The 15,290-nt window shown below is 42.4% G+C and overlaps 1 protein-coding gene across 5 annotated transcripts in view; it reads left to right on the top strand.

Moving 5' to 3' along the window:
- Positions 1 to 9,454: 9,454 nt before the first annotated feature.
- Positions 9,455 to 15,290, top strand: part of CFAP70 (cilia and flagella associated protein 70) — a 188,363-nt gene continuing 182,527 nt past the window's right edge. For 4 of the 5 annotated variants that reach the window (XM_066242641.1, XM_066242638.1, XM_066242639.1 and 1 more), the window contains exons 1-2: positions 9,455 to 9,576; positions 11,481 to 11,667. In XM_066242641.1, coding sequence (XP_066098738.1) covers positions 9,514 to 9,576; positions 11,481 to 11,667 — 250 coding nt within the window. In that variant the 5' untranslated portion in view covers positions 9,455 to 9,513. The remainder of the gene's footprint in view (positions 9,577 to 11,480; positions 11,668 to 15,290) is intronic. The other variant, XM_066242640.1, reaches the window with a different exon arrangement.

Below are 15,290 nucleotides of genomic sequence, written 5' to 3'. Positions count from 1 at the left end.
AGAAAAGGTTTATTTTGGCTTTTCTCTTCCTGCACCTGGCTAGCCATTCACCCTTTTCCCCACAGGTGTGGTGGAATGTCTGGGAATCCATGTTTTCCTTCCCTTTGCATTTACAATACAATGCCAAGGGCCATCCTGGCCATGCCAATCACACAGTACAGAGACGATTCTCACAATTTCTCTGCACACCTTAACCCAAATTAATAAAATGTTCTTTAAGCCTCTTAAAATATGAATAGTGATTCTGTAGCTTTTGGTACCTTACAACACCTGCGGGTGAGGTGGCACAGTGGCTCCTCAAAATGTTACAGAATGCAGGTTTTACAAGCAAGGGGGAGTTGGCTGGTGATCACTTTGTCTAGAGCAGTGGTCCCCAACCTTTTTTGGGCCACGGACCGGTTTAATGTCAGGAAATATTTTCACAGACTGGCCTTTAGGGTGGGGCGGATAAATGCACAAAATAAAATTATGCGACTGGGGCCCTGGCCGGTTGGCTCAGCGGTAGAGCGTCGGCCTAGCGTGCGGAGGACCCGGGTTCGATTCCCGGCCAGGGCACACAGGAGAAGCGCCCATTTGCTTCTCCACCCCTCCGCCACGCCTTCCTCTCTGTCTCTCTCTTCCCCTCCCGCAGCCAAGGCTCCATTGGAGCAAAGATGGCCCGGGCGCTGGGGATGGCTCTGTAGCCTCTGCCCCAGGCGCTAGAGTGGCTCTGGTCGCAACATGGCTACGCCCAGGATGGGCAGAGCATCGCCCCCTCGTGGGCAGAGCGTCGCCCCATGGTGGGTGTGCCGGGTGGGTCCCGGTCGGGCGCATGCGGGAGTCTGTCTGACTGTCTCTCCCCGTTTCCAGCTTCAGAAAAATGCAAAAAAAAAAAAAAAAAAATTATGCGACCGGTGTAAAAACTGTGGTATTTTAAAATATAATTGTCGAACTTACAAGACAGGCATCAAGAATGAGTCTTAGACGGATGTAACAGAGGGAATCTGGTCATTTTTAAAAAATAAAACATCGTTCAGACTTAAATATAAATAAAACGGAAATAATGTAAGTCATTTATTCTTTTTTTTTTTTTTTGTATTTTTCTGAAGCTGGAAACGGGGAGAGACAGTCAGACAGACTCCCGCATGCGCCCGACCGGGATCCACCCCGCACGCCCACCAGGGGCGACGCTCTGCCTACCAGGGGACGATGCTCTGCCCCTCCGGGGTGCTGCTCTTTTGCAGAACCAGAGCCACTCCAGCGCCTGGGGCAGAGGCCAAGGAGCCATCCCTAGCGCCCGGGCCATCTTTGCTCCAATGGAGCCTCGCTGCGCGAGGGGAAGAGAGAGACAGAGAGGAAGGGGGGGGGGAGGGGGGGAGAAGCAGATGGGTGCTTCCCCTGTGTGCCCTGGCCGGGAATCGAACCCGGGACCTCCGCACGCCAGGTCGACACTCTACCACTGAGCCAACCGGCCAGGGCCATTTATTCTTTCTCTGCGGACCGGTACCAAATGGCCCACAGACCTGTACTGGTCTGCGGCCCGGGGGTTGGGGACCAATGGTCTCTAGAGGTAAACATCACTCTCAGGACTCCAGGAGGGGAGGAAGAGTTAGAATCAGTGTAGGATATGTAAACATTGTCTCCTAAGGATCTTATTGAAGGAGAAGAGGAAGTTCTTTGTTGTCTATAAGTAGTAGCCTCAGTCTTCCAGAGAACTATAGTTAAGCTATGATTAGTTACTAACTTTTGCCCCTTTAATCTCTTTCCCTGGGCTTTTTTTCTTTTCAGAAACGATGGATAAGTGGGCCTGACTCTTTCTTCTAAAATACTAATGTTAATTTTTGCAATTCTTTGGCACCTTATTACAAATACAGGCTAAAAATTAATTTTGGTTTACCAACAGGTGTGGCCACAAGAGGAGACAGTAGGGGCTCAGTGTTGGAATCCATAGGAGTCCGAAAGACCAGAGTAACAGGCTTTATTGAAAGGAAGAAAGGAACCCTGCCAGGCACTTCTCTTGGGAGAAGAGCGCTGGTTACAGACTAGGGGCGAGTTATATAGTGTTTGGGAGAGCCTGAGGGGATACTGAGGCAAAAGTCCTGTATGTCCGGAATGCTCCTCCTTGGGGGGCTTCGAGCATGTGGGTATTGAATCAAAAGTCCTGGTATATCCGGAGCCCCTCCTTGGGGTGGCTTGTCAGCTTTTTTAGAATTCCTCTGTCTCAGGGGCGATAGTCCAGTAAGGGTGAGGTCTGACAGATAAGCGGAACATCAAGAGGGCAGTTTGGAATACACATATCTATCACTCAGGAAAACAATTTATTATATTCAAACATCCTAGAGACAGGAGGCACTGTACACACAGGGTCACATGGGAAAGGTGCCAGGGTGGTCAAGAACCTGGAGGAGTACTTAGGACGTGGCTTTTATTGGGGTTTCCAAGAGAAAGGAAAGGCAGAGCTGGGCAAGCAGTTTAGGATTGGCTAGTTTGAATAGTTTTGGGTGACCTTCAGTTGCCAAAAGTGATTCAAGCAGAGAAATACATAATTGCTTTCTGGGGTGCAGAGCAGGATACTGGAGGTTATGGCTCTGGATTGTTGGTTTGCATATCAAAGGCATGCCCCTAGCTGGCCCTTTGCTACATCTAAGAATTGCCTCTCAGGGAGGGTCAGTCTTTCCCATCCAGAATGTTTTTTTAAGATGTAAAAGCAACATAACATATAAAAAATATATATACATACACACACAATACAAATTTACAAATATTTTCTCCCATTCTCTGGGTTGTCTTAACTTTCTTGATGGTGTCCTTTGATGCACAAAACTTTTACATTTTGATGAAGTTCAATTTCTCTTTTTTTGGTTGCTTGTGTTTTGGGGTTATGTCTAAGAAACCATTGCCTAATGCAAGCTCACAAGGATTTACCCTTGTTTTTCTTGTTGTTATTTTTTTTCCCCAAAACGTACTGTTTTGGTTCTTATATTTAAGTTGTTGACATCTTGGTTAATTTTTATACATGGTGTGAGGTAGATGTTCAACTTCTTTCTTTTGCATTTGTATATCCAGTTGTCCTAGCATTATTGGAAAGCCTGTTCTTTCCCCATTGAAGTGTCTTGACACAAATTGTCAAAATTGTCAAAAATTGACCATTGTCCTGGCTACGTAGATCAGTTGGTAAGAGTGTCATCCTGACATGCCAAGGTTGTAAGTTTATTCTCCAGTCAGAGCACATACAAGAATCAATCGGTAGCCTGACCTGGCGGTGATACAGTGGATAGAGTGTCGGACTGGGGCATGGAGGACCCAGGTTCAAAACCCTGAGGTCAGCCCTGGCCGGTTGGCTCAGCGGTAGAGCGTCAGCCTAGCGTGCGGAGAACCCGGGTTCGATTCCCGGCCAGGGCACACAGCAGAAGCGCCCATTTGCTTCTCCACCCCTCCGCCGCGCTTTCCTCTCTGTCTCTCTCTTCCCCTCCTGCAGCCAAGGCTCCATTGGAGCAAAGATGGCCCGGGCGCTGGGGATGGCTCTGTGGCCTCTGCCTCAGGCGCTAGAGTGGCTCTGGTCGCAACATGGCAACACCCAGGATGGGCAGAGCATCGCCCCCTGGTGGACAGAGCATCGCCCCATGGTGGGCGTGCCGGGTGGATCCCGGTCGGGCGCATGCGGGAGTCTGTCTGACTGTCTCTCCCTGTTTCCAGCTTCAGAAAAATGAAAAAAAAAAAAAAAAAAGAAAAAAAAGAAAAAAAACCCTGAGGTCACTGGCTTGAGTGTGGGCTCATCTTGTTTGAGCAAGGCTCACCAGCTTGAGCCCAAGGTTGCTGGCTTGGGCAAGGAATCACTTGGTCTGCTGTAGCCCCCTGGTCAAGGCACATATGAGAAAGCAATCAGTGAACAACTAAGATGCCACAACAAAGAATTGATGCTTCTCATCTCTCTCCCTTCCTGTCTGTCTGTCCCTATCTGTCCCTCTCTCTGTCTCTGTCACACACACCACAAAAAGAAATCAATCAGTGAATGCATACATCAGTGGAACAACAAATTGATGTTTCTCTCTCTCTTCCTCTTCCTCTCAAAAAAACAAAACAAAACAAAACCCATAAAGCCCCCTGCCAGTTAACTCAGCCGATAAGAGCGTTGTCTTAAAAAGACAAGGTTACAGGTTTGATCCCAGGTCGGAACACATATGGGAAGCAACCAACAAATGCACAACAAAGTAGAACAACAAATGAATGCTCCTGTCTCTCTCTCTCTCTCTCTTCCCTTCCTGTCTCTCTTAAAAAATTTGACCATAAATATAAAGGTTTATACTGAACTCTTAATTCCATTTATCTATATGTCTATCCTTAGGCCTTTGTTACTGTACTGAATTACTTAATGACAGTAGCTTAATAATAAGTTAGAAATTGGGAAGTGTGAGGCCAATAACTTCTTTTTCAAGATTATGGTGGCTATTCTAGGTCCCTTGTATCTCTATGTTAACTTTAGAATTAGTTTATCAATCTCTGCAACAACAAAAAATCCCATCTGGGATGTACTCGGTGAATGCTTTTGAATCGTAGATCAATTGGAGGAATGACCAATACATTTATTGTATTTTTGTATGTTGTCAGAAGTAAATTGACTTTAAAAAGAAATTAATTAGAAACAAATCTTTTTGAGTAATGAGAAAAGAGACTGTTAATATAGTATCTTTTAAATCTAATCTGAGAAATTTGAATTTTATTAGATTTTATAGCTTCCCCCAAATTGATTTGTATATGTAGATAATTTATTTTTGATTATCAGTACTATTGGGTCTTCTGTAGCACCAAAGAGGGCCTTTTCTATGTTTTCCATATGCAAGTGGATGTTTTAAATCAGTCAAACAACATTTGGATGCCTTTCCTCATAAGGACTATAGGAATTTCACAATGGCCACTACTAAGCACTCTAGAAGAATACGATGAACTTTAATATGAAGCTTTGCCTACCTACAGTCTAATGAGGATCAATTATGTTTAAGGAAGTGACTAATCCTCCATTGCCTAGGCCTTGAAATAAAATACTAAATAGACCAAGATCATGAAAACAGTTCCCTAGCAAAGACTTAGTCCTAACTCAATCTTGTTATTTAAAAAAGAAAAGGATGTCCTGTGCAAGGTAGGGAGGCTCTCAAATGCAAACTCACTCACAACTCACACTTGGGAAAAATTCCAAAGAGAATTGCCTTCTCAATAGTTCCATGTTTTATTTTGAGAAACTTTATTAGTTTATAACACTGCAACTTTTAAAACTCTTTTTTTTCTTAATTTTTATAATTTTAATATTTTTATTAGCAGAAATAAAATTTGTTTAAAAAATTTGCCTCTGGTAACTGTCCTAAGCTTGGAGTTTCCATAGAAAGTGGCATGTATGTGTGTGTATAGTTTAAATAAAATTTTCTTTGAAAATAATTTCAAATGTATAGAAAAGTCACCAAAACAGTATAAAAACTCTCATGTCCCCTTCACTCAGATTTTCAAGTAGTTAATATTTAATTGGTTCATTGCTCACTCTGTGTATGTGTTTACATGTGCAAATAACTCTTGTTGCTAGTCTTTTCCTTTTGAGGGTTAGCAGAGCATACTGTAGACATGATGTCCCATCATTACTAAACACTCCCGTGTATATTTTCCCCCAAATAGGGTCCCCCAAATAGGCCTCCTGCATAACAGCAAAGAATCTTTCACATCAGGAAATCAACACTGGCACATTACTATTGTCCAGTACACTAAGCCCCTTTAAATTTCCCCCACTGTCCCAACAATGTCCCTCTCCTTTCTGGTCTAAAATGCTATACAGGAATACATATTACATTTAGTTGTCATGTATTTTGAGACTCCTTTAATCTAGAACATTTCCAAGTCTTTCATGTCCTTGATGGGGTTTTTTTTGTTTGTTTTTTTGTTTACAGGGACAGAGAAAGAGTCAGAAGGACAGACAGATAGGAATGAAGAGAGATGAGAAGCATCAATCATCAGTTTTTTGTTTTGACACCTTAGTTGTTCATTGATTGCTTTCTCATGTGTGCCTTGACCGTGGGCCTTTAGCAGACCGAGTAACCAGCGACCTTGGGTCCAAACTGATGAGCCTTTTGCTCAAACCAGATGAGCCTGTGCTCAAGCTGGCGACCTCGAGGTCTCGAACCTGGGTCCTTCCACATCCCAGTCTGACGCTCTATCTACTGCACCACCGCCTGGTCAGGCTCCTTGGTGGTTTTAAAGAATACAGCTTTACTTCCTATAGGATGGGCTTCAAATCTGGGTCCCTCATATTGGGAATGCCAAAAAATGATACATGCTTTGCTTTTCCCAGTGAGTCTCATCAGGAGGCTTACAATGTAGACTCCTCCCAACATTGGTGATGCTAACCTTGATAACCTGATCGTGTTCATTCTTCAGTTATTTGGTTTTCCCCTTCGTGGTTGATTAGTATTCCAAAATCATGCTAATATCCTATTCCTCATCGAACTTCCACCCATCAGTCGTTGAAGACTCCTGCCTGAATCATCCACCTTTACAGTGGGTGCCAAATGGTAATTCTCTATTTCCTTTCGATTATTGAGTTGGCATTCTACTCTTAGAGCTTTTCTTCCCATTTATGTCAGCGTGAACTTGTGTTTCTATTTTATTCAATGGATTGTCATCTATTATTATCACTGCTTATTTTGCTGTTTAAATTGTCTCATTTGGTCAGTGGGAGCCATTTCAAAAGCTGGCTGTTAACATTGCAACATTTTAAAGTATGTATACTGCTAAGTTTCCTCCATGTTGTGACTGTTTTGTGATGTGCTATTTTGTCAAATAGATATGTTTATTCACCCAGTCTTCTGTTGATGGGCACTTGGGGTGTTTCCAGGTTTTTACTATTGTATTTTGCTATTCTAACTCTAAAGTAATGATACTTTTCAAATGCATTACAATCTTTCATAAGCCTGACCAAGCGGTGGCGCAGTGGATAGAGCTTTGGGCTGGGATGCAGAGGACCCAGGTTTGAAACCCCAAGGTCGCTGGCTTGAGCGCGGCCTCACTAGCTTGAGAGCGGGTCACTGGCTAGAGCATGGGATCATAGACATGACCCCATGACCCCATGGTGGCTGGCTTGAGCTCAAAGGTCGCTGGCTTGAGCCTAAGGTCACTGGCAAGAGCAAGGGTTCACTCGCTCTGCTGTAGCGCATCCCCCCCTCCCCAGGCACATATGAGAAAGCAATCAATGGACAACTAAGGTGCCTCAAGGAGGAATTGATGCTTCCCATTCTCATCCCTCTCCCTTCCTGCCAGTCTGTCCTTCTCTCTATCTCTCTCGTTAAAAAAACAAAACAAACAAACAAAAAGCCCTTTCATAACATCATTACTTTAGTCTGTAAATTGTATAAATATTAAGCACTAGAAGCAGCATTGTTATGCACTCTCACTAACAGTGAGTCAGGCTCACTTTCAAAATACTGTCTTAACTGCTTTTACGGAGAAAGATTAATGACCTGTTTTCAAAATCATTTAATAAAGTTCTATCTTTAAAAATATTTCCTTTGTTCCCCTCCTATTTATGAAGGATAGTGAAAGAAAAGAGTTGAGAAAACAAAACTGAAAGGTGGAAAACTTTGCACTAAACCAAAAGTTTTGCCAAGGGAAAGTACCACCTGTGGAAACAGGGGCAAGTCCAGATAGTATGGCTGCACTCGCGCGCACTGTTCCCGGAACGCAGGCGCAGAAACTCACCTTCCCACCCGCCTGTTTTCTACCACCCAAAACGTTATCGCGTGTTTTGGGAAAAACTGGCGGTAATTGCAGAAACTGAGTTCTCGCGAGAAGTAATTGGTTGCTATAGTTGCGAAAAATACTTCTGTGGCTGTCGCAGGTAAGACAGCTGTCTCTCTTCAGAAAAGCCCTCCCTTCCCCTGCCAGCCGGCCCCGCGGCCACACCTCGTTACCCCAGTCTCCGCTCTCTCAGCAGTGGCCAAGCTGAAGCGCACTCCTGCACTGCTTCACTCCCGCACACACCTGAGCGTCACCGACTCCCGCTGGGCGCCGCTCCGCTACCCGCAGGCCTCCCACCCAAAGCCAGACAGGGACCCCCTTCCCGCTTTGTGCCGAGGTCCCGCGCAGTGAGCGCAAACTGCTCCCTTGGCCTCGCACCACACCGCATCTCATCGTCTCCTTCATTTAACCTGGTTCTAATTTGATTCTTCTGGCAGCTTATTCTGAATAGGTGACAAGAAATGCGTCCCTTGTTGGGGGCAATAGGAGCCCCCATTTGATAGCCTTGACCATAACTTGGAATTAGACAAATTTCTTGCATTTATTATTCAACAAATATACTGCTAATGCTTCTTGCAGACAATGCTGATACCAGGCCCTCGGAAGCAATAAATGTGAATGACAGATTACTTGTCTTTAAGTGGGTAATTGAGCATTCAGAAAAAACGGTGCATATGAATAATACCATTTGTGGTTTGCTTCATAGGTTAAGCAGGTTTGCTGTTTTAGTGGATATTCATAAAAAATGTGAAACAGGGTAGAAATTATATTATTCATTTAACAGACTGGGAAACATGTCAGAAGTCATTCAGTTTACAGAAGGTGAAACTGAGGCTCAGGTAAGTTAGGCATTTGTCCGGGGTCAGGCTAGTAAAGGCCTAGTACATGTGGTACTATTGAAAAGGAAAGAAGAAAACGAATGCAAAGGCTATTTCAAATGTAAACTGATAAGAAAGTTGTCAGGGCACCTTAGGCCTGAGTGAGCCTGGAGGCATGGTGTTGAACAAGTGATATGAGACTTTTAGGAGAGTGGGAAAATGAGAGAGTAGCTAGAAAGAGGCAGAATAATTATAAAGTCTGGGGCAGCAAAGTATCTCCTTATTTTGTATCATCAGCCCTAGACACATTCAGTATAGTATTTCCTAAGTAAACTTCTGACTTGGATTAAGTTCCACTTTGAATTGAGTGATAAAACATGACCTTTTAAAAAATACATCAAATTTATTTTTGAAGTTGTATCTTCAGTGTTGTAAAATAATTAGAAAAGATTTTTGGTTAAATAAGACATATATCAGGACTTTCCCCAGTGGGCTAATCATTCTATGTGTCTGCTTCTTTTCTGTTATAAAATATTTTTGTAATACAAGGAGATTAAATAATCTTTGAGTGGAGCTATTTATATATTTTTAAAAAGCTACCAAAGATCACTATGTAGGATGTTGAAAATGGGACTTGTGATGGCATTCCTACCCTCTTTGTCTTGTGTTAATTTGTGCTTAATGGGTTACATGTATAAGGATCTTTTTAGCACTAACCAGTGTAATCATCCTTGTGTCCAGCTCCCAAGCCCTTGCCTATCTAGCAGCAAAGGTTGTAAAGGCTACAAAGTAGTACTGGACTATTGCATTTCCCTAAATTCTCCCCTAGTGTTGGTTATGAATAACGTGAGTACTTGTGCAGCTATGGTAGATGAGGGGACAGGTTCATTAATTATGTTTACAGGGACCAAAGAAGCCAGAGGGACTTTGCTCAGGTGGCGACATGGAGCAGATCTCATCAACAGGCAAACCTGTGCAGCTCACTGTGATGGATGGATATGAATTGGTAAAGTTATTTTTGGAAATATGAGAAGTCCCTAGTTTATTCATATTTCTTGAAAATATGTTTGTCTTTGAGCTCAGGTCTCTCTGTCAAACACTTGCAGATTGGGAAGATGTGTTGGGAGCACTGAAGGGAGGAATGGATTTTTGCATCATCCTGTACCATCAAATCTGCTGACTTTACATAGTACTTTCTTCTCAGTGTTTCTTCCTGATAGTCTAAGAATCAGCAATTCACATTACTGTGTGTGTAAAATACCTGGCAATTTGAATACTAAATTTAACAGGTAAAACAGGAAGTAGTTTTCATTTTCCTAGAAAGCAGTTCTTTTTTCCTGAAAAAGATCTGAATTCTTTCAGAGTTTCCCTTGTGATTAATTTCATTTGAATGATGTAAATAATAAAACTACAGTATGATGTAACTATTAAAATTATAAGAATAATAAAATGACAAAATATTCTTTCAATATTAAGTAAAAATAAAACAACTCTTTCCAAAGCAGGATGTAATAAATGTTCTCTGCCTGTTTTAAAAGGTATATATAAATGTGTGGGCATATAGACACACACACATATACATATATATTCACAACAAAACACTAGAAAATATATTCTAAAATGTTAATAGTGCTTGCATATTAGCAACTACAGGTAATTTATTTTCTTATGTGGTTTTCTCACCTTTCCAAATGTTTCACAGTATATTTCTTTTTAGTGAGAGCTAGAGAGAGAAAGAGAAACAGACAGGCAGAAAGGGAGAGATGAGAAGCATTATTAACTCATTGTGTCACTTTAATTTAATTTTTTTTTTTAATTTTTTTTTCTATTTTTTTTAATTTATTCATTTTAGAGAGGAGAGGGAGAGACGAGAGAGAGAGAGAGAGAGAGAGAGAGAGAGAGGAGAGACAGAGAGAGAGAGAGAGAAGGGGGCAGGAGCTGGAAGCATCAACTCCCATATGTGCCTTGACCAGGAAAGCCCAGGGTTTCGAACTGGCGACCTCAGCATTTCCAGGTCGACACTTTATCCACTGCGCCACCACAGGTCAGGCCATTGTGTCACTTTAGTAGTTCATTGATTGCTTCTCATCCGTGCCTTGATGGAGCAAGGGGCGGGGGGCTGCAACTGAGCCAGTGACCTAGGGCTCAAGCCAGCAACCATGAAGTCATATATATGATTCCAAGCTCAAGCCGGCAACGTCAGAGTTTTGAACCTCCTCAGAAACCCAAGTCAACATTCTATCCATTTTGCCACCAATGGTCAGTCCACAGTATAATTTTTTTTTGTATTTTTCCGAAGCTGGAAACGGGGAGGCAGACAGACTCCCACATACGCCCGACCGGGATCCACCCGGCATGCCCACCAGGGGGCGATGCTCTGCCCATCTTGAGGCGTCACTGCCGCAATCAGAGCCATTCTAGCGCCTGAGGCAGAGGCCACAGAGCCATCCTCAGCTCCCGGGCAAACTTTGCTCCAGTGGAGCCTTGGCTGCAGGAGGGGAAGAGAGAGACAGAGAGGAAGGAGAGGAGGAGGGGTGGAGAAGCAGATGGGCACTTCTTCTGTGTGCCCTGGCCTGGAATCGAACCCGGGACTCCTGCACGCCAGGCCGACACTCTACCACTGAGCCAACCGGCCAGGGCCCACAGTATAATTTTATAAACATAGTGTTAGTGTGTTTTAAAAACTTCAACATAATGGCATTTAAATACAATGTTGCATTTAACTACAATTAGATTTGTTTAATGAATTTCTTGTGTATTTGTAATATACCTACTTCTTCTGTATTTGTAATATAACTTGATAGGAAAACACAGAAAATACTATTTAGTGCAAGTAAAAATGGGTTGCCAGGTGAATAGGTAAATTCTCTATTTGAGTATAATTGTAAAGTAGCATGTTTCTGTCAACAGAGAGGTTCTAAAGGAGATACCCCAGTTACCTTTATTCGTGCAGAATTTAATCAAACAGTTCTGGGAGACTCTGCAAAGATTACTGTTTCTTCAGAAGGAACTGCAAAATACAACTTCACTAGCAGTTTTGAGATCAGCCCTGAAGGAGCAATCACTTTATATGACCTCGCCCACAAGCCTCTGTTCTGTAAGTCTTTGCAGTTATAAAAATGTTAATTATATAAGTGTATTATATAAGTTTAAACAATTAGTTTTTGGTTTATTAAATACAGTTATATATTACAATTATACATTTTTGTTATTTAAACTATAAATATCACGAAATTATGGGTTTTTTTCCTCGAAGTTTTTTGGCGAATTCTGACACACCAAACTCAAAAGATTGCCCATTACTGGCCTAGATATATCTGGGATATAAAAGAGGTCAAAAGGTGTTTGTTGAATGAATGACTGTAAGTGGATGGATGGTTTCTGTATCCATACTGCTACAATTTCTACCTATACAGTATCATCTTTTAACATATTTTGTTCATACCCTATATAGTAGTTTAAGGCTTTTTTGTTTTAACGCATACTCTTTATTTTTTGTTTTTGTTATTATTTTTTAGTGGTATATCTCCTGGGGTGCCCCCCCCCACAGTTTCCAAGATCTCCAACCCAGAGAGGGACCTGGGAATATACAGTATTATACAGCAATGCTTTGTGAATCTTTCTTTCCATAAGAGTCACCTAAAGCTCTGGGAGAAAATAGTCTTCAGGGTTCCAGATCACCAAATTCATAATTGCCCTGGGAGCTGCACCTTGGACCAAAAGCATCTGGGAAGCACTGCTCCAGAATAGTGACTCCTAGCTCAGGCCTAGGTGGGAACCAGTCTAAGGGAGGCATTTGTGGGATCAGCAATCTCTGACCACGCCTTTTTACTTCTTTCTTTTTTTGCTCTGTGCTTCTCTGTTACTGTAAATAATTGGAGTGTCCTGATTGCCTTCTTCCCTAGCATGGGTGATGGGAAAGGCAGAACTGGAACTTTCTATTATTTTATTTACTTATTTATTAAATTTTTATTAATTTTAATTTATTGTGTTTACATGGATTCAAGTATCCCATTGAATATAACGCCCTCACCCCCACCCCCATGTCCTTATTTATACCTCCTTTATCCACTACCCCAATTCCTTCCCCCCAACTCCCTCCTCACTTCTCTTTGGGACTTGCTGTCCTGTTATCTATATCTTTGTATTATGTATATATAATTTCAGTAATCCCTTCACCTTCTCTGATCCCATCCCCTCATCTCCCTTCCCTCGGACAGCTGTCCCTCTGTTCCCTGTAACCCTGCCTCTGCCTCTATTTCATTCTTCAGTTCACTTTGTTCATTAGATTCCACATATAAGTGAGATCATATAATATTTGTCTTTCTCTGCCTGGCTTATTTCACTTAGCATAATAGTCTCCAGGTCCATCCATGCCGTCATAAAAGGTAAGATTTCCTTCTTTTTCACAGCTGCGTAGTATTCCATTGTGTATATGTACCACTGCTTTTTAATCCACTTGTCCACTGACAGACAATTGGACTGTTTCCAGATCTTGGCTATTGTACACAATGCTGCAATAAACATGGGAATGCATATCTTCTTTTGAATCACTGATTTGGTGTTCTTAGGATCTATTCTTAAAAGTGGGATAGCTGGGTCAAAAGGCAGTTCCATTTTTAATTTTTTGAGGAAACTCCATACTGTTTTTAACAGTGGCTGCACCAGTCTGCATTCCCACCAGCAGTGCAGGAGGGTTCCTTTTCTCCAAGGAAATAAGAGTATACTGTTACATCCCAGGAGATAGACCACAGCAAACCCAAAGTGAATTTTATAAGTTTTATTGCAAACCTGCGCAGGGACTGCAGGCAACCCACACAAGGGAGCACTGCAGCCCCGAGCTTCTAAAATGGCTCCTTTTTATAGGGTAGCTATCTAGGCTGAGCAAGCATTATACAGAAGCAGATATGGCGGTTAGCTATTGGCTAGGGAGGTCGCACGCAGCATAGCAATGGGGGGGGCATAGCTCAGTGGAGAATTTCTTTTTTTTTTTTTTTTAAATTTTTTTTTGTAAATTTTTTTATTTATTCATTTTAGAGAGGAGAGGGAGAGACAGAGAGAGAAGGGGGGAGGAGCTGGAAGCATCAACTCCCATATGTGCCTTGACCAGGCAAGCCCAGGGTTTTGAACCGGCGACCTCAGCATTTCCAGGTCGACGCTTTATCCACTGCGCCACCACAGGTCAGTGGAGAATTTCAAACATAAATTTCTGATAAGGGTCTCTGACTCATAGTCACCCAACTTTGTGCTGAACTCTTTGTTCTCGGCCTCACAGGGACCTTGTCAACACTTCCCTGTTCCTTTTTTTTTTTTTTAAGAGTTAGACTCTGGCAGCCACAGCACACTTCCTTGAACCTAACATTCCCCCATCTCTTTGGGGCATAAATCAAACCCTTGATTCTCCATCAGTGGGGGAATGGTATAAGGCTGGGGCTCATGAGAATTTTCTACTTTAGCTGTGTTATAAGCTAATTGGGTCAAGGGTCCTCCCTAGTATGTGCTGGCACACTGATAGTGTGCCCTTAGTACTACAAGCTTTACGGCTTGAATTCTCTTTTGTACATACTGCGTGAGGCAGTTGATAATATATGGACTAATGGTGACCCCCCTACTATAAGCAAAACGAGGGGTCCGGTAAGAGCAGTAAGTAAAATAGTGAGCTAAGGGGATGAAGAGAATAAATTCTTATACTAATTTCTTTCTGCCATGTATTTTTCTTCTCTGTACTAACTTCTTACAACTTGCACAAACCTTCTGCAACTTACATAAACCTTCAACTTTCATGAACTTTCTTTACTATTCATATATAACCAGCTTTCACAACAACTTACTTTTTCTTTTTCTTTTCAAAAGTACCTCTACACCTCATACCTTTTATTATCAAAACCACACAATTCCTTTCTAGTCAGAACTCTTGATTTAAATCTTTAACCTTTAGTGACAATTAAGTTGACTTTCTTTTTATCCTAGTTTCTCTTTTCCTAAAGCCTGATTAAAAGAGTCCTTAGTTTTTTTCTCTAGGCATTAGCCATGTGTGGACCAGTTAACTTCTGGTTTGTGGCTGAAGCAGGGTATGCTGTCCTTCTCAGGGTCAGCTTACAAGGGTTAGCGGGGTCAGTCTTCGCTGTCCACAAAGGTGTCTCTGCTGGGCACTGCAAGCTTCAGCTGGCTGCAGTGGACCCAGGTGGGTATGCCTTCTACCTTGGCAGTAGTGGGGGTGGTCAGGATCATGGTGTGTGGACTCGTCTATGTGGGAGTCAGTCCTTGGGTGGTGTACTGCTAGAAGTGCCTCTTGGACAGTCTTTGAACAGTTTGCTGAGTAACCTATAAAACCTGTAAGTACTTAGGGAAAGGGTGTTACATTTCTACACTTTGCAGTTAGAGTTTAAGTCCTAGTGACTACTGCTTCTAGCTGGAATTAGCAGCAGGTCCCAACCTATAATAGGCATGGGGCATTGAGATAAGAGAAATAAAGGAGATACTAAACATTAAATAAAGCAATAAATCAGACTGTCAATACCCACAGTAGAGATCTTTGAGGGATAAATAAAACTTAAATATTCAAGCAAGGCATAGTAGATGGCCCTTGTGTTTACAAGAAATGAGATTAGCTTATCTGCTACTTGGAAGAAATACCTTAGGCTCGTGAACAATGTCCTTGGGCCTTCAGTGGCAATTCCCAGCACGCTGGGCAAGGTCAGGTCACAGGTAGCTGGAGCA

This window comes from Saccopteryx bilineata, chromosome 9, assembly GCF_036850765.1.
Source record: "Saccopteryx bilineata isolate mSacBil1 chromosome 9, mSacBil1_pri_phased_curated, whole genome shotgun sequence".
Taxonomy (NCBI): Eukaryota; Metazoa; Chordata; class Mammalia; order Chiroptera; family Emballonuridae; genus Saccopteryx; species Saccopteryx bilineata.
The sequence above is the reverse complement of the archived record's forward strand: the minus strand, read 5'-3'. Positions and strand labels throughout refer to the sequence as shown.